The sequence below is a fragment of the Agelaius tricolor genome, unplaced genomic scaffold, assembly GCF_023055355.1.
Source record: "Agelaius tricolor isolate 1412-34295 unplaced genomic scaffold, bAgeTri1.0.p SCAF_3, whole genome shotgun sequence".
Taxonomy (NCBI): Eukaryota; Metazoa; Chordata; class Aves; order Passeriformes; family Icteridae; genus Agelaius; species Agelaius tricolor.
This window is the reverse complement of record NW_027269263.1, coordinates 23,838,343-23,863,243: the sequence shown is the minus strand read 5'-3', so window position 1 is coordinate 23,863,243 and position 24,901 is coordinate 23,838,343. Positions and strand designations below refer to the sequence as shown.

Here is a 24,901-nt window from a genome sequence, read left to right as displayed (position 1 = left end):
TCTGCATAACAGGTCCACCAGTAATACCAGTCACATAATTTCCTTGCCCATTTCTGCCAGCCTGTTCATATGCATCCTTTAGCCTTTGTTTTATGTTTTGAAAGCCAATGTTTTATGGCAGGGACAAATACTATGCTATGTTAATACTATAAACTAAACTGACACTCAGAACAGTGCAAGTGGAAACCAGAAAAAATTAATGACAATACTTGGTGATAACATCTTAGTCTATCCTTGCAACAAGGTGAAAGAACAAATCAATCTCACTTTGTCTGCATAAAGCACAAAATTAGCAAGAAACTTAAAAAATTTGGCCAGTAATTGTCTGACATCATTAATTGAATTTCTATTTCCTATATGTCTACATGAAAGAGCCATGTAAGCTGCCCTAGACAACCATCTGAAGACAGCAGCCTTAACAGGAATGTATTTGGAAGCCACTAAATCTCTCTCAGCAATTGCCCTTTCTTAGCATGGAATTAATTATGCACTGAAGTCAAACTCAATTATAGTACATTCAGGATTCCAAAAATTCTAGTGCTTCACTGATTTTTCAGCTACAATAGAATAAATTCCCACACCTTACTGAAGACTATAGTCAGTTGTCTTTTAGAGATGGGTAGGTCAACTGCATCATCAGTAGTGCAAGTACTGAACCTTATTTTTTCAACTTCAGCTCATACTTTGATGGATAAAGATTCAGTGAACATTTTGCTGATGAAACAGAATATATGTAAGTTCCCCAAAAGAATATATGTGAGTTCTGAAGGAGCTCCTCAGGTTGTCTTAGGAGTCAGAATGGCATCTTTGTAACTATTTTTCATTCTTGCACATCACTTCTGATTACAGGCAGAGAGCAAAAATAAACAGCTGCTCATTACAAGACAGTTTCATCACACTAATAAGAGCTGAAACTACTAAGCATTTTTATACTTCAAGGCACACTTTTGAAAAAGACTGCATGTCAAAGCAACAAAAAGCATTGAAATTAATAGACTTTTTCTGTGTGTGTGTGGTAAAGACCGAGGGCAGCTACTGATCCATCAACATGAGAAACCCATGAGAGGGAGTGTGGTGCTTATTACTCATATAGCAAAAAAATGTTCATCAGTAGGGTTAGAGACTGCAAGGTTATCACAATAAGGATAAAATGGAACAATAAAGAGGTAGTTAAAATTAAAATTAGTTTAGTTGGCGATGGGATTTTATGATGAATCTTAAATCAGTACCTGAAGGATGATTGATTTGGATGTCTAAGAAAGTGGGAGCTCTGCCTGACCGTTTTCCTGCCACTGAAGAAGTTCCAGGATGACATTAACTCTCTTTTCCTCTACATGGTACCATGTTCATGCTGCAGCTCAGTGAGGACTTAAAGGTTGAAGTTTGAGTCTGACTCAAATTAGAAACTCCCTTCTGCTGACAGGGGAAGCCCTGTGTCCCCCACACATCTCTTCCTTCCCACTTTTCAAAGCACATTACTGTCAGTTACCTGGGACAGAGGTAACTTGGAGACATGAATCACACAGGAGGCCAGCTAATTAAAACTGTAGAAAGTATAGTTCTATGTTTTTAATATTATTTTTCATTATCTTATATATATCATACATATATATTTTGTATTCTACCAGTTTGTGAACTGAATCAAGTCACTTTGAAGTCTCATGTAAATGGGGAATATGTAAGGGAACTGTGTAGGTGGAAGTAGAGGAGGAGGAAGGGGGAAAGTGAGGGAAAAGGCAAAAGAAAATAGAAGGGAGAGAGGGAGACCTCAAGGCAATCTGTTAACTGGTTCAGGCCTAACATGAATCTGCTCCTTACAGGAACACCTGTCCTAGAGCCTGCAAAATTTTCATTATACTTACAGAAACTTTGTATCTTCAGTCCCTCATCTTACTAGAAAACTTTATGGAAGCTGGTCAATTCTTTGATGCAGTTTGGAAGTAATTCATTAAAGAAATGACACAGTATGGCTACATGACCTCATTTTCTCTAAGAAATGTTCTTAGAAAATACAGTTATGAGGGAGCCTGTCATGTGTAGAACCAACACTGAACTGATTAAAATGGCTTATTTAATGGTGGGAATAATCAATACAAATCAAGATGCAGCACTGATACCCGCAGGGACCTCCTCTGTCAAATGCACTTAATGAAAGGCTAAGCTGAAAACACAGGGAACAAATTCCATAGACAAGAAGAAATGACGTTTAACACTGAATTATGTTGTAGTTCATGTTTCATCACTTTACAGCCATCTTCTAGAGTAGAAGATTGAAGTAAACAATGAACTTCCATCAACCTTACACCAGGAACGTACAATGGGGAATGAGAACAAATCCATGTACAAAAAACTTATTATTTCTCCTACAATAACAAGAAATACTGCCTGGTTTATATTTTTTTCATTTAAGAAAAATGAAAAACTATAATGAAATGAAAAATTGTCATCATCTTTCAGTCATTTAGTTGCTACAAATCAAGCATTTCAATTGTAGGTTATCATTACAATTTAATGGAACTGCTACTGAAATATTACAATATGTTGTGGTGTAATGAAGAATGTTAAAAGACTAAGTATAAGAGACACACCATGGTAATGTCAGTGGCCTGCAAAAAAGAAAGGGTTTACTCTGAAATTCAGATATTGGACAACTTATTTTTGTTCAACTAGTCTTTTTAAATCAAAAGACTGCTCCTTTGTGTAATGAAACATTTAAAGATTAGAAATCACAATATACAATAATACTCTATTGTATCTAACAAATGTGTAATTGAATATGCCTTACCTTGAAGTAGAGCTGCAATTTGGAGAGACTGCTGAGATGGATGCTCTTTAAGTATATCCAAAACTGTTCTACCCAAACTGTCCTTTATATTGGTATCAATTCCTGAAAAAGAAATGGATCTGTGGTGGAATATTTAACCCTAAATGCTTTGGATTATAAATGTGCTATATCAGACCGAGTTATCTGACAAATTGAAAGCAATGGTTTTACAACTGCAATACAGCTGAAGTAGAGGATACATTTCTGTTTAAAGCTCAAGTAGCCTAAAATTCACCTACTGACATAGATGGTTTTTATGTTTCTGCACATCATGGGGATATAAAGTAACCAAATTCGGGATTATTTTAACAGATTGTTCCTAAAGAACAACCATCCTGAAAAGGATATTTTGTAAAATCAAGAAATTCTCTGAATGTTTTTCCTACATTTCTCTCCAAACTACTATAATTCATTGGGAACTTGAATGAATGTGCTTCGGGAGCAAGACTGAATAAATTTTTAAGTACATGTTAATAAAGTTGTACTTCATGGCAACATTTTCAAAACTCATGCCATGAATAGACTGAAATATCCATGTGTAGAATACAGGCACTATGAACAGCCACAGGATTTCCTCACAGACCATCCATACTGGTAACAAACTAATGGTTGGGCTTAAACTGTGATTTAAGTTTGAGGCCTGCCCTGGACCAGGACCTGTTGTACTGGGTACTGCATAACTCTACCTTTGCCTTGCAGGCGCTTCCTTGGAAATTTTGCCTTATGGTAGGATGCTAAGTTGTTTTTCAGTTTAGATGTGCTTTCATAAAAAGTAAAGATATGAAATGTCCTAGCAAACAAAGTGAAATTCTTCTCAGGACACTAGAGAAAAATAGAGGAAGCGGGATTTAAAAGGACATTCTGAAGGCATCCAGAAAAGGCTGCAGTTTCCTAACCCTATGGACATTTTCCTAATTTGTTTTGTGATAAACACAAAATTTTTTCACTGAAAACAAAACCAAAATATTACTGGGCTATTTAGCAGTGGCAGTTGACTTTCAGAGGCCAGACATACCAACTCACATCTTTCCTTTGTAGCAGCTACTTATAACATCTTCTGACTCTTTTTTAAGCAGAACTAGAAAAGAAGGGATTGTTAGGTACAAAAGGCAGAAGGTGGGGAGTGTTGCAGAAGTGCAGAGCATTTGGGGTTGAAGGTTCACAGTGAAGATTCTACTCCACTGTCTTGACAATTATATGCTGGTAGAGGCTGTAACATGTATTAATCTGAAAAAGTTGGGCTTTTGCTGTGGTCTAAAGGGCTTCCTATGCTTGTGTGATGTTCTCCAGTCCTTCCTTTTTTAGGAAATAAAAAGCCCTTTTCAAGGGCAGGTAAAGATCCCTTTCAGCCTCCTTCTTTTTCATCCAAACAGAGAAGTAACTCGGAAGGACCATTTTTTTTCTGAAAACAGGTTTGAGGTCAGGGATACACTGACCTCAGTTGAGATTGGGATTCAGATGAAGAGCTGTTGAGATTTAGATGAAGAGCTGTGATTAGGATATACCTTCTTTTGCAATATATATGTAACACCGCAAGAACTGATAATAAAGACCAATGAGATCCCTCAGTGTAATGGAAGTTCATGGATCTGCAAGAAATTATTTCTAAGAATTTTCATTCTCATTGGTCTTACCATTTACCTGAGAAGACAGTTTTCTAGATAAGTAATTTACCTACAACAATTCTGAAACTTATTATGCAGTAGATGGGTTGTTTGGACTTTATATCCCTGTTCTTCTTTTCTTTCAGGACAAATGCAATTCTCAGAGATACAGTGTCTTCCCCTCTCTTTGCAGGCACTCAGTTTATCCAGGAAATGAAGAAACAAGCAGAATGGTGGGTATGCTAGGAATAGCTAAGTGAAGGAAATAAATGTGAACATGAATCTTCTGGTGTCTACATCAAAGAATATTCTTGGCTGCCTTTCAGAGTGAATAACAAAATTTTATGTAGCCATTTTGTTCTCATAATACATTTATTCTCAGAATACAGTGACATACACTGAGTCATATATGGAATTTCTGAGTCTGAACATCACCTTTGTTCTCTGTGTATAGCAATTTCTTATTCTAAAACACTGTTTTAATGAGAAGTACATGTGATTAGATTTGCAAAGGCTGATAAAAATAACAGTAATTTGTATGACCAAAATTTAAGGACACACCAAATTAGGAAAATTAAGGGTATTTGCTCAGTGTTTCCTGTAAATCAGATTTACCTGTTTCAAGCAAAATGCGTACTACCTCCACCTTTCCAAATAGGGCTGCTTCATGTAGGGCACTCCCTTTTTCTGTCTAGAAAAGAAATATTGTGACATTTAAATACCAATTAATTTTTCTGTAAAGAACACACTTGGAAAATAAATATTTTTTCCCTTCTATTTTACTTATACATTAAAAAAACATGGAACAGGCAAGAATAAATACTAGAATACAAGATTTTTTTTATTATTGTTCAAGACAAAACCAAAAGTGCTATCAGTTCTACTGTAAAATTAATAACTATATAAGAAACTATAGTAGGAATGGAATACAGCTCCCTGTTAACAAGTCTGAGTTTGTGAAAAATTTCTAAACTCCCATTACAGGCAGTGAAAATCTAGTCAGCACCATCAGTGGAACACGGCTCTTCAGCAGAGTCAGACAGTTTACATTTGGACATCTACAAATAGATATTTTAGTGTGAAACTGGATCACACCCTAGAAGGTCAATTCAGTTACATGTGAGAGATGCCCTAGGACATCCTGGGATCCAGCTGCTGGTCCAGTTGATGTTCACATTTGATCTGCCTCACATCTGCCCAATACAGATGCCATGGATATCCTAAGGCACCCCCAACAGCTTTAGATGCCTATGCTCATGTCATTTGAATTCTAACTTAGCTGTCTGTGAACTTGATTTTGCAGATTTTTTTGACACAAAATTCTTTGTGAGCAGACTTTTGCTCAAATAAAATTTATAGTACTGAAAAACACACTATCTCTCTTAACAAGCTAGTTTTCTTTGTATTTTATACTGCTGTTACTGAAAAATCTGAACAGAATCACTTTCCATCCAATAGCATTAGCTAGAGCACTACTAGATCTCACTATCTGACTTACCTCCTTTTTTTTGATGGTAAATTAAATTTTGAAATTTATCTGTGACAAATATTAAAGATTTTGCTGCTTGAATTTGTTTTTTCTGTACTTTACCCAGTCATACTTACTATGGTAGAAAGAGCTTAAAGATACACACATACAAAACCCAATTCTGAAATAAAATAGAAATTCATTATTAATTAGTTGTGTCGGAATGCATCAGAGTTACAGCAATGCAATGACAGGATATTTAGAAGTAATCAGAGATCTTGAGATAGGATGTGAGTACACTGTAAGTGTACATATGTCCTACTACTGCTTAGTACATGGAGGTAAAAAGTAGAGCATGCCCAATGACATCTACCTCCTGCACACCACTTATACTAACAGCATAAAAGAGAGAAGGAAGTCAGTAAGAGAATATACATATGAAACACCTATCTCAAAACAACTTCTAATATTTCCATTTTCAGAAGCAATCCAGTTGAACATTCCCAGGTTTATTTGGAACAAGAAGACTAAATATGCAGATTTACTTAGAGATGGTCTCAGAATCCTTTACTCAAACAATATCTTCAGGATATTTCCAATTAGTGCAATTGACTTCAAAATGGGATAACTCTGCAATGACAGCGGAACCACAGAGGTACACACAGAGATTAATGTGCAGCTCAGAAATTTCTGGGAATGAGAAAAGTTCTCAGAAAAGTCACTGATAGTTATAGCTCTGATTACTGAATGAAAGAGGCTTGACATCAGCAATCTTAAAAAAGCCTATTATTCTCCTGGTGTCATATTGCATTTCCTTTGGATTGGTCACTTACTGGCATGACTATTAGGTGGCTCTGGTACTACTAAGATAAAGTTCTCTGTCATCGAGGAGGAGTGTTAACAGCAGGTCAAGGGAGGTGGCTCCCCTTCTGCTCACTACTGGGGGCTCCACACCAGTTCAGTTCTGGGCTCCCCAGCACAAGATGGAGATGGAGCTACTAGAGAGAGCACGATTGTTAAGAGACAGGAGCATCTCTTCTATGAGAAATGGCAGAGAGATCTGGGACAGTTTAACCTAGACAAATGAAGGCTTACAGTGGATCTCATCAATGTGTACAAATATCTGAAGGGAGGGTATAAAGAAGTCTAAGCCAGGCTTGGTCATGTCCAGTGACAGAAGAAATAATGGGGGAAAACTGAAACACAGTAGGTTCCGTTTGAACATATGGTTTTTTTGGGTTTTTTTTGGTTTGTTTTTTTTTGGTTTTTTGGGGTTTTTTTGTGGTTTTTTTTTTTTTTTTTTTTTTGCTTTGCAAGCAACTGAGCTCTGGTACAGGTTGTCAAGGAAAGTTGTAGGGTCTCAGTCCTTGAAGATATTCAATTCAAAGGTTGTTTGGACATGATCCTGGGCAACTTATTCTATGGGATTCTGCTTGAAAGGGGGAGTTGGACCTGATGACCTCCAGAGTTCCCTTCCAACCTCAAACAAGCTCTGATTCTGTCAAGGATAAGAATTAGTGATGTACACATAAACAATGAAATCCACAGAGGTTCAATTGTTGGAGGAAGCCAGAGCACTAAATTTTATTTCTAAAAGACTGAACCACAAAGATGAAAACCAGCTGCATCTTGACTAAAATTGTAAATATCATTCTGTACTAATAAGAATCCTTGTTTAATGGAAAAAATTGACTACATTAGTGACAACTGTACCATGATCTGAGACTGAGAAAGTTCTGGCATACTGAATCAACAGCTTTGAGGATGAAGAATAGGATTTATCCTCTGATTACCCAGTTAAAGGGGAAAAAGGATCCTGATATGATAATTGGCATGGGCAGCAGTCTTTCTGTTCATCAAAATTCCCCACTGGAGGAAAGGTAAGCAATATTTTCCTTGATGAAAGCACACATCTTGTAAGAAATTGAATTTAAACTAACAGGAAAAGAGGAACTTCCTGTAGATGCATAAGGCAAACAAATCTATCTGGGGGCAACCTAAGAACCAGAAGACAGTTCTGCTATGCATAAAGGGAGTACAGGAACTTAATCCACCTTTACACATGTAATTCATAGAGTTGGAAAAGGAATCCAAACTTAAATGCCATTTTTTTCCATATATGCTTTCTTGCTTCTTAGTCTATTCTACCATAATATTTCCTGTCATATCAGAACATGATCCTAAAATGCTTTATAGACATTCCACACTGCCCTGAATTCTAGGGCAATCTGTGCATTATAACTCTGAGCTATCAGACAATAGTAATGAATGTCACATCCAGGAAATGAGACATATATTATGAACAATTTGTTCAAAAGAGGAATTTAAAAGGCACACCACATAAACAGTGCAAGGATCTGTACACTACCAAAGGTGACTTCTGAACAAGAGGGGAAATATTACCATGAAACTGAACTAAAACCAATCTGAGAATATGGAGATTGAAAGCACACTTGTAAGATGCAGGCATGTAATCCTGCATAAGATGTCAGAGAGATGAATGCTGACAGAAATCTTAAAAGCCCTAGGCAGGATTTCATGGTAATGGTGAATAACTAACAAGTGAATCAGATCCCTCAACCCAAAAACTATCCAGAAGGCAGAAATGCCCTTGTTACCAGACAGTTCAGTTACAAAATTCTGCTTTAACTTAGAGGGAATGCTGCACCTCAGGATGAACAGGGCCAAGAAAACTTCAGACTGGCTAAGTAGATGCAGCTCTCTTTTTAGATGTACACGTGGCTTACTACTTGAAGGTAGAAGTAAGTTCAGAATGTTTTATTCTTGTGCATTAGAGCATTTACACAAATCACAAGGATTAAAAAATATAGTCGCAAGTAATTTCTATATATTATTTAAGATGTCCTAGAACTTTTAGATAGCTCTTTTTCACTTATAATAGTGTGCCTGTGCACTAATATATTCTTCTTGTCTATATCACAGCAAGTGAGCTTAAGATTTATAGACAATTTTCACTGCTTTACTTCCTGAATCTTTCATTGCCTTGGATCATACTTTCCTGGCAAAGTAAACACTACCATTATATTTGGAAAGTCTTTCCCAGTGATACTTAATACAGAAACTGCTGGCAATTTTTCATGAACAAAGTGAGCTAAAGTCTACTTGAGTTTGCTCCAATGGATAATATATTGACACTGGCATAATTTTCTGTATATGGAATACAGAGAACTAGAGCACAAGTTGTGCTAAACATAATAAAACAGTCCCTGCCCCTGCTTACTACTAAATACAGGTCAGCTGGACACATAAATCAAGCTAGGACAGGAGGACATTGTCAATAGGCACACCAGAACACCCAGGTCAACTTGGCGTACAATTTCTAGGCTCACAGAGAAGCATCAAGGGTTTTAATAATTACATATTTTCTTTTAATCATGTAAATATGCAAGAGCTTGTAATTAGGTCATTTGTCTAGTCTTTATTCATAGGCAATTTGCTATAGTTCTGACATGGATTTCAGACAGAATCTGAAGGACAGAATGTAGCTTAGCAAATTGATTCACAGAATATCCTTCATATACAGTGAGAGCAAAAAGGAGGGGGCACAGCTTTTGGCAGAACTACCAGTGATAAGCAGTGGAAATTGCCATCATTACTGGAACAGACAGGGAAGGCAAATAGGGATAGATGAAAGTTGGATAAACAGAAGAGGCCAAGATTTTAGCGTATTTATAATTATTAAACTACTGTTTACATGAAACATACTGAACAGTGCAGTTTATCAATTTACTGAAGGCCCAAAGTCTATTACTCAACCAAAACGTGCATTTTTCATATGTTTCAATATAAATGAATACTCCAAAGCATAAAGAGTTGAAGCAGATTTGTATTGCCCACTCCTAAATAATTCCAGATTGAAGGATAGTGGATAGACCTGGGAAATTAATAAAATATGTGATTAATTAAATAAAAATAATGCTCTCTTTCATTAGTCAAAATTTTTGCTGTGATTAAAAGTGCTCAGGGAGTAAAAAAGAAAGATGGCTAAAGTAAACCTCCCATTTAAATAAATACATCTCTACAACTACAGAGTGATACAAGACAGGCTACTCCTATTATCATCTCTAAATATTCTGAGAGGTCTTTATGGCAATAAACTGAATTTATTTCACATGTTTAAATGTGTGCAAAGTTGTTTATCACATAAGATTTTACTTTGCAAATTGTTCTTTCCTAAACAGTGATGCAGATCAATTTAATTAATAACAAAATAGTTTTAAGTGACAGGCTAATATTTTGTGCTCTCCTCAGTTTAATAAGCTGCCAGTAATCATCAACAGAATTTTTCAGAGGCTATAGAAGTAATAAGTTAATAAGCAAAATTACCAATATGTTAAGTTGCTGAATGAAAAGGAACATATTGATAGAGACTCTGTATACCAGCAAGAAAATAAATAAATGATATTTCCTTATGGCAAGTGGGACAAAGCTCTAAGAAACAAGATAACCTAGTGGAAAAAAAAAAAACCTACCTCTGAATAACTACAAAAAACCCCTAAGAATATAAATCACTTAAAAGCAATTAGAATAAAAAAATTAAAAACAAGTAAGCCCTATAATTTTAGTATAGATGTAAAAGATATCACCATTACTAAAAGAATCTTTCATTTCTTAAAAGATTCCAGGCACTGCATTTTTTAAAGTCTAGTGAAAAATTTTTAGTATAACTATAGATAAAAATGGCATAGGAGAATTCACAGTAGTGCTAAAATTATCTAGATTACATAAGAGGAAGAACACATTTCATAAAAGAATTGTGTAATATTTTGCCCTCATGTAACCATCAGTTTGTAAGCTGCCATGACAGAGACTACTTTCCTTCAATTATTCTATTTCTTAGATATCAATTCAGGCACCAGTTTCTTGCTGAATTTTTCCTCATTCTTTTGCTAGAGATAAAAGAGAAATTATACATTCAGAAATATGCATTTGAAAGTTCTATGTTGCTGTAGCATTAAACGTTCCTAAATTACTGAAGCTGTAGCAATAGAAAGGGAAGATAAAAAATGAGCTGCTTATATTAACCTTTGCAAATGGCTCTTTCTAGTAAAGAAAATCAAAATCAAACTAAATTGAAAGCTTGATGGATGGCAAATTCACAAAATGCACAAAAGTGTTTCGCTTTAAAATAGTTTGAAACAAGTATCAACACTAACTCAAAATATGAGAGAAGTAATAAAAGTAGTAAAACAATTTTACCACATTTTGCTATGGAAGGCACTTGAGAATATCCACTTTTAATCTTAAAATACATTAATATTTTCTGATTTGCTTTGTTTTGCTGGGTTTTTTTGTTGTTTTTTTTTTTTTTAATCTATCTTTTCTTCCCGACTTCCCATTCTTTTTCTCAGAAGTTGAAAAACATGACCTTGATGGAAGAATCCAGAAATAAAAGTGTATGGAATCCAGGTCCAATCTTTCCATATAAAAGGGAATTTTGTGCATAAAGGAGTTAAACTTAAATGCACCTTAATTAAAGCTTAAAATGGATATAAATTTTAATCAAAGTTTAGACAAAGTTTGCAAGATTTGTTCACAGATTCACACAATCTTCTAAGTTGGAAGTGGCCCAGAAGGATCATCAAATCCAACTCTAAAGGGAATGGCCCATACAGAGATTGAACCCACAACTTTGGTGTTTTTATCAACAGGCTCTAACCAACTGCTAAGTGGTAGAGAATGTCTGAATGTGACTCTAAAGTAAATGTAATTAATTTTGGTTGTTTGCTTTATCTGAAAATATATATAAACCTGAAACAACCTTAAATCAAAGCATATTTTAAACAGTGAGAGAGAGACAGGAAGGGAGTTACTCCATTTATGAAGATTAAATCCACTCTACAACAAACACAGTGCCATCAATCAAATCAAGAGAAATCATAAGATTGAGGCAACATTTCAGAACACATAACAGAATCCAGTCCTCCGTAGCTAAAAGGCCTGGACACCTTCCAGTACAAAGAATTGAACAGAAAATCCACTGCTGTTGTACCTTGTGTCTCTTCTCATCTATGTCTATTTTTTTAAAGTTACCCCTTTAACATCCTTATAACTTACTGTGCATAAAACTTGATGCACCAAAGAGCCGACAGGTTGGAGTCAGTAGCTGGGAGAGTGTATTGCTATAGAATTTTCTCTTAGATTTTTACAAGAAGTGTTTAGAAATGCAGAAAATCAAAATTGTTATTACTTAGTAACTTGAATTTAGAATGGAATAATAACAAGAAAATGAGCTCTCAATGAAACACTGTTTTAGATTGCTGTGACCATGAAGGGCCATAGCTCTAGAAAATCAGCTCACCACCTTTACAGCCACTCCTGTAGAAAATAAATTTATACATACCTACATGAACAGTTGATATGATTTGTGTATCTACATATTTCAAGACAACATTAAAACATGCACTCAGCTTTGAAGATATGTACCTTTCTTGAGTTATCCCTTTCCACACATTCAGTTGTAATAAAGTTGTATTATGTATCACCTTGCAGCATTTCTAATAAAGTAAATGCAAGTATATCTTTAAGAAAAAAATGTAAGAAGTAATTTCATTTAAATCATAGTCTAATGGAGGCGGAAGGAAGGAAAGGGAGAGAGGGAGGAAAGGAAGGGAGGGAAGAAGGGGAGGGAGGAATTACACACTAACTTGGCAGCTGACATCCATTCCAGCCTCCAGAAGCACCTGCACGACAGCTTTGTGGCCATTTCGAGCAGCAAGATGCAAAGGAGTGTGTTTTCTTGTATTACAGTTCATCAGGTTTGGATAGGCTTTGATGATCATTTTCACAACGCGCAGACGTCCATAAAGTGCTGCCAGATCCAGAGGTGTTTCCAGTTTGTTGTTTCTTATTGTGGGGTCTGTGAGCTCTTCTAGCAGAACAGCAACAACTTCTGAATGACCATACTGAGCTGCACAATGGAGGGCTGTTTCATTTTCATTGTTCTGTTAAAAAAAACCCAAAAGCTTCAGAAATTCATGTTTAATCTACAACAGAAATGCTCAGCTTCTATAAATTGCTTCCATGAGATCACTACAGAGGCAGAGGTTTGTAATATAATGTATGGTAATATATGTTAAATGCTTCAAAATTACTCCACTGAAATTTTAATAATAACACATTAATACTTCAGCTTGCTGCTCTCAAGCAGATGAGCTTCTTATGTGTCTACATTGCTCCCAATCCATTTTAACAACATGCCCCTCAAAACCTTGTAGCTCATGATATGCCAAAATCTGTAACCTTCTTTGATTCAACTGTTCCTGAAATTATAATTGAGTACTTCTCTTAAAAATACTCGACAGTGAAGTCTCTCTTCTTGATTTTGCTGGTTTTATACCACAGCAGTTTGTTATTAGAGAAATGGAATTATGGAGTAAAGCTGCAGTGCAAATGCATCAGGCACAAGGTTAGTTTCATGTATCACTATAAAAAGTTACTATCCAGACAACAATTACAACTCTGAAGAAGACAAAACAGCACCTATACAAATATTTACAAATCACTTAAGCACTTGGTCTTACCAGGACTCCAGAGAGAGGTACCTACGTGTTTTAAGGCATATGAGTATGTGTATGCTCACAAACCTGTATATGAATAGGTTTTCGCTTTATAAAGCAATGCCCTCCCAAGTGTTTCTCAAAATATTACTCAATAAACTTAATAATAAATATTGAGAATAAACATTATATTTTTTAATTGTTTCCTTCCAATTCTGTCTATATACTTGCAACACCAAAGACACAACTTCAGGCAAAGACAAGGGAAATAGTTTATCAAGCTCTGAATTCTATGTCATCTATGTTATTAATATATCATATGCAGACTTCACAAAACTTTAAAATACACTAGATGCTATAAATTGTACAAGTATATACATTAACTGTCTCTTCTGATAAATTATTTATAAAATATTGTGACAGTTTAGGAATGTTGTAAAAATACAAAATCAACAAGCTATATAAAAAAATTAAGATTAATGTAAATTCAGAAAAGATACTAAAGAAGGGTAGAGATATCATTCTAAAGGAAGAAAAAGGGGCAAATCTGAATCCATAGGTGTATTTTTCAAGGAGGCAGCTGAAGAAAGCTCAGGGGAGAGAGAACTGAAAATTGAAAAAAACAATTGCCTTTTAAAAGACAAAGAGTCAGAGACTCAGAGAAATGAGGCTTTGGACTCTTACTCAAAAGCTAGCTAGGATAAGAATATTCATGTTGCACAGTAAAAACTAGAAAGGAGGAAAAGCGATGATTTTTTTTTTTTTGTAATGATGTTTCTAATTCTGTAACCAAGAACTCAACTCTTAGGTTTGTGGTTTTAACAACTTGCCTGCCATTTTCATCACTTGCAATCTAAGATGACTCAGATGAACTTGGGAAACAGAAGAGACAGATCAATACATTCAGATAAATCAATGTTGCAGTCAAACTCATGGGTGTCTGCAACACCACACAAGATCTGAGACTGAAGCATGTTTCCTGCTAAACTGTAACACAGAGGCTAGAGAAGATCCAGGTGGAGAATCTTGCACTGGCAGACATGGCTTGATGTCTAGTAAGTATAAATCATTGTGCATCATTCAGACCACCATGTGGGCTTTCTTTATTGCACAGACAAGAAATTCAGATCAAACTATATATACTGTCACAATACTACACTGCTGCAATGTTCCACCAAGTACCCAAAACAAGCTTTTTCTGCTCTAGTGACTTTAATATATCTTTAAATAGGACCAAGCAAAGTAATGTTTTTATGTACAATTGTATGTCCACAGTCACAAGCACAGGTTATTAAAATTAATTTTCAAATTCTTCTATATTTCATGGACAGCTAGATGAACAGGCAATTGCAGCCTGATTTCACATACAATTAAGTATGAACATCAGATAATTGCACACAAAATGGACGATCATGATAATTTTTGCCTACAGTTACTGCATTTATATGTCCAATGGACATAGTTACACAAAGACACATATTACACAAAGTTGTGTAATAACTATACAAATAACTATATTGGCATTCTGGGAAGTAAATAACAAAATAAATGTTTACAATTAAATACCTGTCCAATATCTGCTTATATCTGAGGGTTTCTTCAAGAATTTATGGAAGTACTAATTGAACTATTTCAAATCTTGTGCCAATGACGCTAATACTGCAGCTTAAAAGTATTCTGAGTAAATTTTCAAAGAAACAAAAATTAAATTTGTTGTGGGCCTTTTCTCAAAATGTGATAGACAGATACAGGCACAGAGAGATCAAACAGTAGACGCTGCGGCTGTTGAACACCAAACTGGAATTTGCTCCCTCTGGATAAAGAATAACCAGCTGAATTTTCACACAAAGGCATATTGAAAGGAAAAGTACATTTTAAAACAGCCTGATGCACAAAAGCAAAGTAATAAAATGTTATTATTTTCAAATGTATATTGTTGAACATTTTTCTATGGTCTTTATTCGCCAAATAAAAGCTACATTTCAGGTCATGACCAATTGAACTGATACAAAATTATAAAGAGCTACATATCACTGAAATAAAGCAGAAGAATGCAACCTGGACAAACATGATAATTAAATTACGTATATATACGCTCTCAAAAAAGCATTGTACATATTGTGTTATCAGAGCTGAGAGGTACTACCTAATTAAAACTTGGTAGTAAAACGTTCTTCCTTCTTCGAAATGCAAATTAATAGCTTCAATTCAGGTAGAGAAGACAAAACTATTTTTTACCTTCAAAGAGTAAATTAAGACTTGTTTAACTGCCCTCTAAATTTATCTACTTTGACAATTTAGTACTACTTATCTAAATCAGCTTAGAATGGAGAGGAAAGGAGAGGAGACTATTGATTTTAAGGTAGTTTGTCTTCATATCTCTGAAGTTACATACTGTTTTGAAACAATAACTTAAAAATGCAAAAAATTCTTCAAGAAATTGGCAATAACTTCATGCTGTTGCCTGTATTTTCAGTTCCAAGCATAAACAATTGTTTCTGGACCACAGAAAGTTTATGTGTTAACACTCATTGCAATGAGCAGGTGATCTGCTAAAAAATATCTGCATGCAAATTACCATTCTGTAATGAGAGCCTCAAATTTGATATCCAAGGGCTAAACATTACATCTAGTGCTGAAGAAAAAGACTAGAATCATTGCAGCAATTTTGGATACTTCATGGTATGTTAGCAACTAAAAGACAGATTCTACACCTGAATGGTTCTAGAAAAAGAAAGATTGAGAAATAAGAACCAAGTAAAGACATGCAAAACTTAAGATAAAAAGAGTAGACCAATATCATGCAAACATAGTATTTTTAAAACAGTCTCTAATATTCATGAATAATAATATTTTTGTCAAGTAGCTACTCTTATGGTCCGAAGGACCTCGACCAGAAATAAGGAAAGCATTCCGTGATTCAGCTTTTAACCTTTTTTAAATTTTCTTCATTTTTTGTCACAAGTGTTATTTCATGGGCAAGATCCTGACCTTTTGCAGCCTTTCTCTGACTCTTCTCTTCTACATACAGCCAGAACTCAGGCTGGTGTGGCTGCAAACTGAACTGTGCCTTCAGAGCCCTGCATCTCATCAGAATTTGCAGGCTGTGCTACATCATTTAGCTGCTAAGGAGGTGTGCCACTGCAAAATGTACAATATATCTTTAGGTCTATTCATTAGAGAGCAGATTAGCAAATACATTATAGAGACAGTTATTGTAGCTTGGCAGTCTGATAGTGAAAAAGTACAGGAAGTATCAAGAGAATGAATGGCTATCATGAATATTATAGAGGCCCTTGTGAAGCCACTATTAGACTGTGGGTAAATTCAGGACATTTATTGTATAGTTGTGAAGTCCTTTATTTTTTGCCAAGCAAGTGTTAAATCTCCTAAAGTCCATGCAAGTACAGTACAAGCAATAATAACTCAAGTACTGATTTAACAGAGCTGTCCAAAGGATGCTTAACTCCTTTTTTTATCAAAGTGTTTTGATGCTGAGCTTGAAAAAGGAGACTTCCTAAATCACTGAGCCATTTCTCTGTCACATAATCCCAAAGTGAAGTAAGTGAACAAGATCTTTGTTATTAAAAGCTTTTTGCTATTTGCTCAGTTATGAAATGAGAATTTAAGTTTAATTTAAAGAAGGAGGGAATAATGGGAGATTCTGGTGGGAGATTCTAGAAACACCTACCTATATGCTGAATATACTCAAAAGTAGTCAACTAGAAGAAAAACAAGACAAAAATAAGGCTTTAATAACCAAATAATTAAATAGAGAAAAAAGGAGCAAAAGAATATATGCAGGACAGAGAAAGGAATGACCTCAGGAGGCTCTTAGTTTATGTATTAAACCAGGAAGACAGTTTCCTGAGAAGTTCCACCAAGAAGTTAATAACTCTGAAAACACAAAGGAAGTTAGTCTGCAAGTTACTCAGTGTGAATTTAAATCAAATCTACTGACTTCCCATTGAAATGCACTTTTACTTATGTAAACATCACAAAAAAGTAATGTAATATGGTTGACTACTTTGTAAAAACATTTTTCCTAATTTATTGCTGCAATTGGCTTAAATCAGAAAGATTGTGTGTGCACTTTTTTTCCTTCTAAAGAAAGTATAGTAAGAGCTGCAAGGGAAACTCTGAAATTCATACACTATAATCAAATTAATTGAGGGGTAAAATCAAGTGCAGAATTTGAAAAATATTGGGTTAGCAGGCTATTTTGGAACTGAACTTCTGGAAGTCCGTGAGGTGCCACTGAGAAAAGCCTGTGTTTCATTTGGATGATATGGAAAAGTTCACAAATATGTTAAAATTTAGGTGTTTACACCATATGAATGCATCCTGGACTCTTTCTTCATGTTCCAAAAGAATTGTTGAATAGTTTTAAAGAAGTGTGGGTGGGTTTTGTGGCAATTGCAATTTGATGCAGAGGCAAATTCTACAGCACACTGAATCCATAAAAATTTCAGAAGTATTCACATTTTTTCCTGTAAATTTTTCACAAGTCATATTCTGTATATATATAATTGGAATATATTTTATTCATATTTAATAAAACTTATTTATATTTATCCCTGATGTTATTCACAGTTTTTCTGGAAAATACCAAACACTGCATATTGACCCGTATGCGGCTGTTATTTATTAAACACTTTTTCTTAAATTAGGATTTGTTATCAATTATGCAATTTTATGATGAAAATTGCCACAATAAATGTTTTAGCTATCCAGATCAGTTTTACAGAAATAAACTATAAATAGTTTGACTGTTAACAGCACACCTTTTTATTATCAATTAACAAATCTTAATCTCATACTATTTTAATTCAGTTTATAACTTACATAATTTTAAACCTTCAATGAAGTTAAACCCTTACATTTATGCAACGTCACTGTATTTTGTGATTTAAAACATACACTATGCCTGTCAACTAAGACTCCTACATTAAACTGTGATAGAATTCTTCATACATAATTGTTATGCTCTAACCATTCTCTGTGTGTAGAGCTGCCAGTCTACATTCCACCACCCCCATAATGTAATTGTCATTTAGCTGTTTGTCTCTTTATTGTTTGTTCCCATTTTATGTAATAGGAACAGCAGGGGGCATTCAGAGCTTTAGATGCTCTGAATGATGCTATGATGCTACTTAACTGCATTTTGAAAGTGTAGAATGCAGTTTGATCAATTTACAGTATTACCATATAAAATCCATTATTTCATCTAATAGACATTTATGCATCATGAACTTGTCATTTATTTCTTTGTTAAGTTATCCAATCGCTTTCCCATAACTTTTTAGAAGTATTTCTTTCACATAGAATTTCAATCAGAGAGATAACAAAAACATGTTACAAATTAGTTGCAATAATTTTTAAATCATGAAAAAAAAATTTCTTAAAATGCAAACAATTGCATCTTAATGTGATCCTTAAAAAAAAAAACCACCACAAACAACAAAAACAGAGGAAAAAATAGTCTGACTTGAGTGCACTATTTGCTGAGGTGAAAAATTGTTATGAAAAATGGCTGTCCTTATCTCCAGGTCTCAGAAGAAAAAGGAGAGAAAAGTAGTCCAGGATTTCTTACAAGCCATAGCTTCAGCTCCAGAGAAAAGTTAATAGAGCATTAAGGAGTCACCTGCCTTACAGAGTCTATCTGCAAACAAGCAAAAGCCTCAGAATCCTACAGGCTCATGGGAATGCACAACAGGTTAGTTAGGGTGAGGATGCCTCAGGTGTTATTTGAGGAAACGTGGGTGGAGGTGGCTCTATAACAACACGACATCCCCTCTTTCTGGGATACACAGGATATTCTCTGCACAGAGTGCTAATTAGCAGGGGGAAGTAGGTGCCAGCAAAGTAGTCCACATACTAAACCTGGCCATTGTCTAGAGTGGAACACCAAGGAATTTACAAGGTCAGAAAAACTCCGTATATATGAGTTTAACTTCAAAGTTTGATATGATGAAGATCATATCAAACTGAAAAGACTTAAGATGCAACATTTCATGTAAGTATTGCTCACATATTTTCTATTATAAGGTTTTTGGGTTAAATGCATAAACAGGAGGACCTTTTTTGAGTCAGTGGGGTCAGTCAGCTGTATTCCTGCTTATTTGCTCCAGTGATCAAACCAGATACAGCGCACCTAACCAAGTCTGACAATATTCTAGAAGTCTGGGGATATGGGGATTGGGGAGTAGGTTTGAATTTACATCTCTCTTTCTGATCTTACTGAAATATATTTTTGACTCACCCTCTCAGAAGTTCCTACACAGCTTCCAGTATTCTGTCAGTAGAATATACGTAATGTCTTCAAGCAAGCGTGTGACACACGATTCAATAGTTGCTTTTTGGTTTTTTGCATAAATAAAACTGAAAACACCTCTCCTTGACAAAAGGTAATCCTACAGTTCAACTGGTTTCATCCTACATAAAACAACTAATGAGAATAACATAATTCTTCAACTTTCTCAATCTGAAACTGAAATCACAGCATGACAAATTTTGCATAAGGTTTTTTTTCTTGAATATGCCAGAGTACTACAGGATATCCCAGAAGACTGCCACATGGACATATTTTATTACTTTACTTTCCTATATTTCCTGCACTAATACTTGATATTCATATCTTCGTTATTGTATGGATTCCAATGGCTAGGTGTATAACCTCAGATATCAAATAGATGACTCAAAGCATGGTGTTTTGAGTGTTTGTAATCTAGGTCTCCCATTTCTTATCTTCTCACAGTTTGCCTTCTGGCCACACTACTGTAGGCACTGAAAGAACAATTAATTTGTTAGATTGCACTTTGCCATTTGAGGTGTTGTGGGGTGCCAGGTGGGACCATACCTGGATTTCACCACTCACTCCACAAGGACCTGGAAATTCTGAGCACCCTCTGTCACACTCTCAGGCCCATGCAGATGTCTAGTTACTGCAGGGTCTCAGAAGATACTGCATTTCTGTGTTTGGACACTTGAATCCCTCTTTTAGTCATCTGAATAGCCCTGTTGGCTCCTGTGATTACACAGCCCAGACCTCTGTGGAACCAAAAGGTGACCATGCAGGAAATGTAGACAATTATAGCCTAGATCTGAATTAGGAGCTGACTCCCACCTTCACATTCCAAGTCTCTGACTACCCTGGCAAATGCAATTGCTTAATGGTTACTGTCCGCATTTCACAGCCTACTTCCAGCTCTTAAGCAGCTCAGCCTAGATGGTGTCAAATTTTAATGAGCTTCTTTCTATTTCTAAGTACTAATCCTATGAATGGACCACGGAAGAATATACAGAATAAAAACAGAAGGTGTACCATATGTTTGACAGCAGAATGCAAAATGCTTATACTGCCCTTACACACTGTAATACTCTCATCATTTTCTCTTGGTCTTTTTCTTTTTATCTATCCTTTCTGCTGCATGTGCATCCATGCAGCCCATCTGGTTTGATATTTACCTCTGCATATCTGATTATTTACAGTACTCTTAAAATATAACAAGGACATCAATTTTATCTCAAAGATTTTCAGGAACTTAGTATCTCAGAGTAAAAAATTGCAAATTTACAACCATACAAAAAAAAGATGCAAAGTTAGAGTATGTCTTGATGTGATTTTTCCAAAGCAAACAGAAGGTTTTTGCATACTTTTTAAATCTAATATTCTTTAAGTCAGTGCCTATTCAGAAGAAAGGTATCTCGTATGCTTATAATGGAAGATTTGATCAATCTTGGAGAAGAAATTATTGAAACAATGGAAAACAGAATTTTTTAAACTTGTCTATAAATTGGTCAAACCCATAGAATATGTGCTGCTTTTTTTTCTGATGATACACAAGTATTTTTTATCACTTCACCTGTTCATTCACTCTGGAGTGTGATGGTCCATGATGGATGAGAATCTTCACAATATCTACATCTCCTCTCCAAGCAGCCAAGTGAATAGGAAAGTAACCTTTATTATCTGCTACATTGGTTGATGCTTCATACTGAAGTAATTTGAGAACTATATCCCTGGAAAACAGGAGGTAAATCTCAAAATCAACAGGAAACTAATTTTAAGTTTTTACATGAACATGCATACCAATATTTTTATCCTGGAAAATAGAAAAAAACAAACCTGTATTTCAAGCAAAACAGCTACAAAAAGTGAAGACAAATAATTTCTGAACATTAAATAGATAGTGAAACATAGACAACAAGTTAATTGTAATGATTCTTACTTATGAATACCATCAACAATATTATCATCAGCTCTCTGAATCTGTTTATTTCAACAGGATCACCTGGCCATAGAATTATTTTTAGAATTTGCCTGTAAAGAACATGTGCATGTCCTCAAGGCACTAAAGGCAGAGAAGTACTCTTGTCCCCATCACTGCTGAACTCTGGAGGCAGGATGACAAGAGGATAGTTTGATGGACACATTTCTTACTGGAAGGCTAAGTAATAGTCTTTCCTCTTCTTTAAGGCATTATCTCAAAGATATTTAGGAAACAATTCAATGATTATCTAGCTAGATATATGAAATAACTTCTTCTATGTATAACTTCTATGAAATAACTGCTATTCTCATTTTCCACACTCAGCCGCCTTGTAGAAGTGAGGGGAAAGGTGACTTATTACCATTTTAATTCTCTTTATATTCCTTTTGGTGTGGCTTATCATACATTAAGTGAAAGATTAGCATAAATTGGCATATTGCATCCCTGATTTTTAAGCAGTTCCCTGTACTTAACTTCAAAAGCTAAAGTAAAAATCAGCTGTGTGGTATGATAACATTACCAAGTATGTCAGAAAGTAAATAAATTCTGTCTTGCTGCTGCATTTGTAGTCTCATAGTTTGACATAGTCTGGCCTCCTTAGTTATTAAGCTAAGAGAATCTATGATCCAGTGTGGGCAGCTCTACACACTTTTTACAAATATGGAAACACTTACTGATTTGGCTCAAAAAAATCAGTGAGGGGAGGGACCTCGATGTAGCCTATGTTATGACAAAAAAAAATTACTACAAACTGACTACAAATTAAGACAGAAAATAACTCTAATGTCATTATTCTTTCAACCTTGACAGAACTTTATTTAATTGCATATTGAAAGAAAAATGTGATGAGTTATGAGGGAATATATCCAGCACAAAAGAAACTGCCAGTTGACTTCAAAAGATACTGGAGTCATCACATCTAAGCTTTGAGGAAAATTTAAGCTGGATTTTGGTTACTCCTGACAAGGTCAAATGCCATGAGAACAGCCAAAAAAGAGCAGGTCCACTACAGAAGATTTCTGTTACACAAAAAGTTCCAGAAAAATGACTCCTGAGGGAAACTTTTTAGTACATGTAAGGCTTCAGAGCCTTCCCACTAAATAATAGTTTTGCAGCAAATCATCCAATGAGGGCTCGACATACACAACAGTTTCCTTGAAAGGAACACCAAATAAAGGAAGTATAAACTGAAGTAAGTGGAAGAAAATCAGAAGAAAAGCCCTGCACAGATGAAATCATAGATTTCATAGATTAAAACATACAGGAATTTTTGGGAAGAGTCTATTGCAAGATTCAAGTTACAAAATAGAACATGCATCTCCTTTATCCTTCAAGAATGCCCTGACCCATCACACTTATCTAGGGTGAGTCTTTTTTAGTGCTTTGGCAGAACTTTTTCATTTTGTACAAATATATTTCAGAGAGGAGGAGACCAAGTCCTTAGCCCAGTAACATTACTGGGCTAAGTGAAATTACTTAGGGAGACAGATTCCAGTGCCTGCCCCAGATATAATTTAATTACTTATATAAAGCAGAATAGTTTCACAAAGAAAGAGAATGATCCCACAATGACCAAGAAGGAGGGCATTCACATCCAGTGATCAAGCAAGGATTTGAACAATGGTGCCCAAGTATCCAAGCCACAAATCACATTCTTACATTTCTTGAGAACCTCTGAAATATCTCACATTCAACCTAGTGTAAAAAGTGGGAAAAATTAAAATCCCAGAAGTTTTTAAAAGACAGGGACTTCTCCTAAGTGGCAGATTCTTGTGTCAAATGATTGTATGCCATTTTGATTTTGAATATCAAGTCTGAAAACTCAAATAGAATGTAAAGTAATTTATTGGTTAATTGTAATGACTAACAAAATTAGGACATCAGGTGTCTGTCCAATTCTCTTGCTGGCCATGCTACCATTGCAGCAGGATCAGTATGATGGCTTGGGTAACAGGTCCTGAAGCCATCATGATTTATCACAAAATACCTCATAATTTATTTCAGCTTAATATAACAAGGTATAATTGTGATGTCAGTTACTGCTACTTATCCTGCTAAGAGCGTAAGGGGTCACAGCAGCCAACATTGGACTTTTCAAAGGCTGTAGTTATGTACAGCAGCAGATATAAGTCCACATTTTTAAGTCCTCCCTGACCTTGGAACAAGTTTGGTCATGACTTTGTCTAAAATCATGATTTGGCTTTTGCATGTTTTGGGACTTCATATTGCTAGAATTCACTTGAACCTCTGATAGTTTCAGTATTTATACAGCAATATTTTTAACTTTGTGTGTAACTATTACTGCACTGCTAGTATTAAATATACTAGTTCCAGCTTTCATCTATTTAAAATCAGCAATCTTTTCAAGCCAATGCTTGGGTTTGGTTGGTCAAAAATTAGCAATAGCACAAGAAATAATCCATAAAGCATGAACAAAAATGCTGAGTTTAACAGACCACTTGAACTTAGACCTAATTATATGGAAGTAAAATATATTAAGTAAAAATATATTAATGGATGATTCTGAACCTTCCTACACAGCTGAAACTTTGGAAAATGCACAATATCTAGTTCAAGAGTTTACTTTATATATTTAGAAAGAATATCTCATATTCATCAAAAGATTGATCCATCCTAAAGGAAACAGGCACCTTTCTAGACTACAATTGAGAACATATCCTAAAGTTTTAATTTTTCCATAGAAGGATGCAAAAATTTTGCAAGGAGTAAACTAAATAACTAATAGTTATATATCCATGTGTTATTTTATGGACAGTCCAAAATCACACAAAAATTCATGCTGATCACTCTTAATTTCCATTGGATTTAGATCAATTCTTTTTCTCCCACAGAGGAGTTTAACCAAAGTTTTATGTCAAAACTTTCTTTAGTGAAAATACCCTTTTCCCCACCCTGCTTTCAAGTGTATAATTACTAAATATTCTTTCCATGTTACTTTTGCTTTGATAATGATTAATCTCTACTGTTGTTTCACAAAATTGCTTCCCAAACGTTCACGCTCTACACATGTGTACATACATACAGAAATGTAACACAATATTTTCTGCTGCAATTTCCCAGCGATGAAAACTACAGCCAAGACCAGCAGCAACAATGCTAAATTTCCCCAAAACTGAGGAAGAATTTGGTAGAAGCACTATAGAATCAATAGCTTTTAAACTACAGTTCCCATTTGTCAGTACTACTTATTG

At 35.1% G+C, this 24,901-nt stretch overlaps 1 protein-coding gene across 9 annotated transcripts in view; it reads right to left on the bottom strand.

The window, feature by feature from the left end:
• ANKS1B (ankyrin repeat and sterile alpha motif domain containing 1B) overlaps positions 1-24,901 on the bottom strand; it is a 408,171-nt gene that overhangs the window by 337,149 nt on the left and 46,121 nt on the right. For 8 of the 9 annotated variants that reach the window (XM_071423209.1, XM_071423211.1, XM_071423210.1 and 5 more), the window contains exons 3-6: positions 21,282-21,438; positions 12,565-12,861; positions 5,044-5,119; positions 2,786-2,887 (exon numbers count right to left, since the gene is read on the bottom strand). In XM_071423209.1, the coding sequence (XP_071279310.1) occupies positions 2,786-2,887; positions 5,044-5,119; positions 12,565-12,861; positions 21,282-21,438 (632 nt within the window). Of the gene's footprint in view, positions 1-2,785; positions 2,888-5,043; positions 5,120-12,564; positions 12,862-21,281; positions 21,439-24,901 lie in introns of those variants that run through there. The other variant, XM_071423214.1, reaches the window with a different exon arrangement.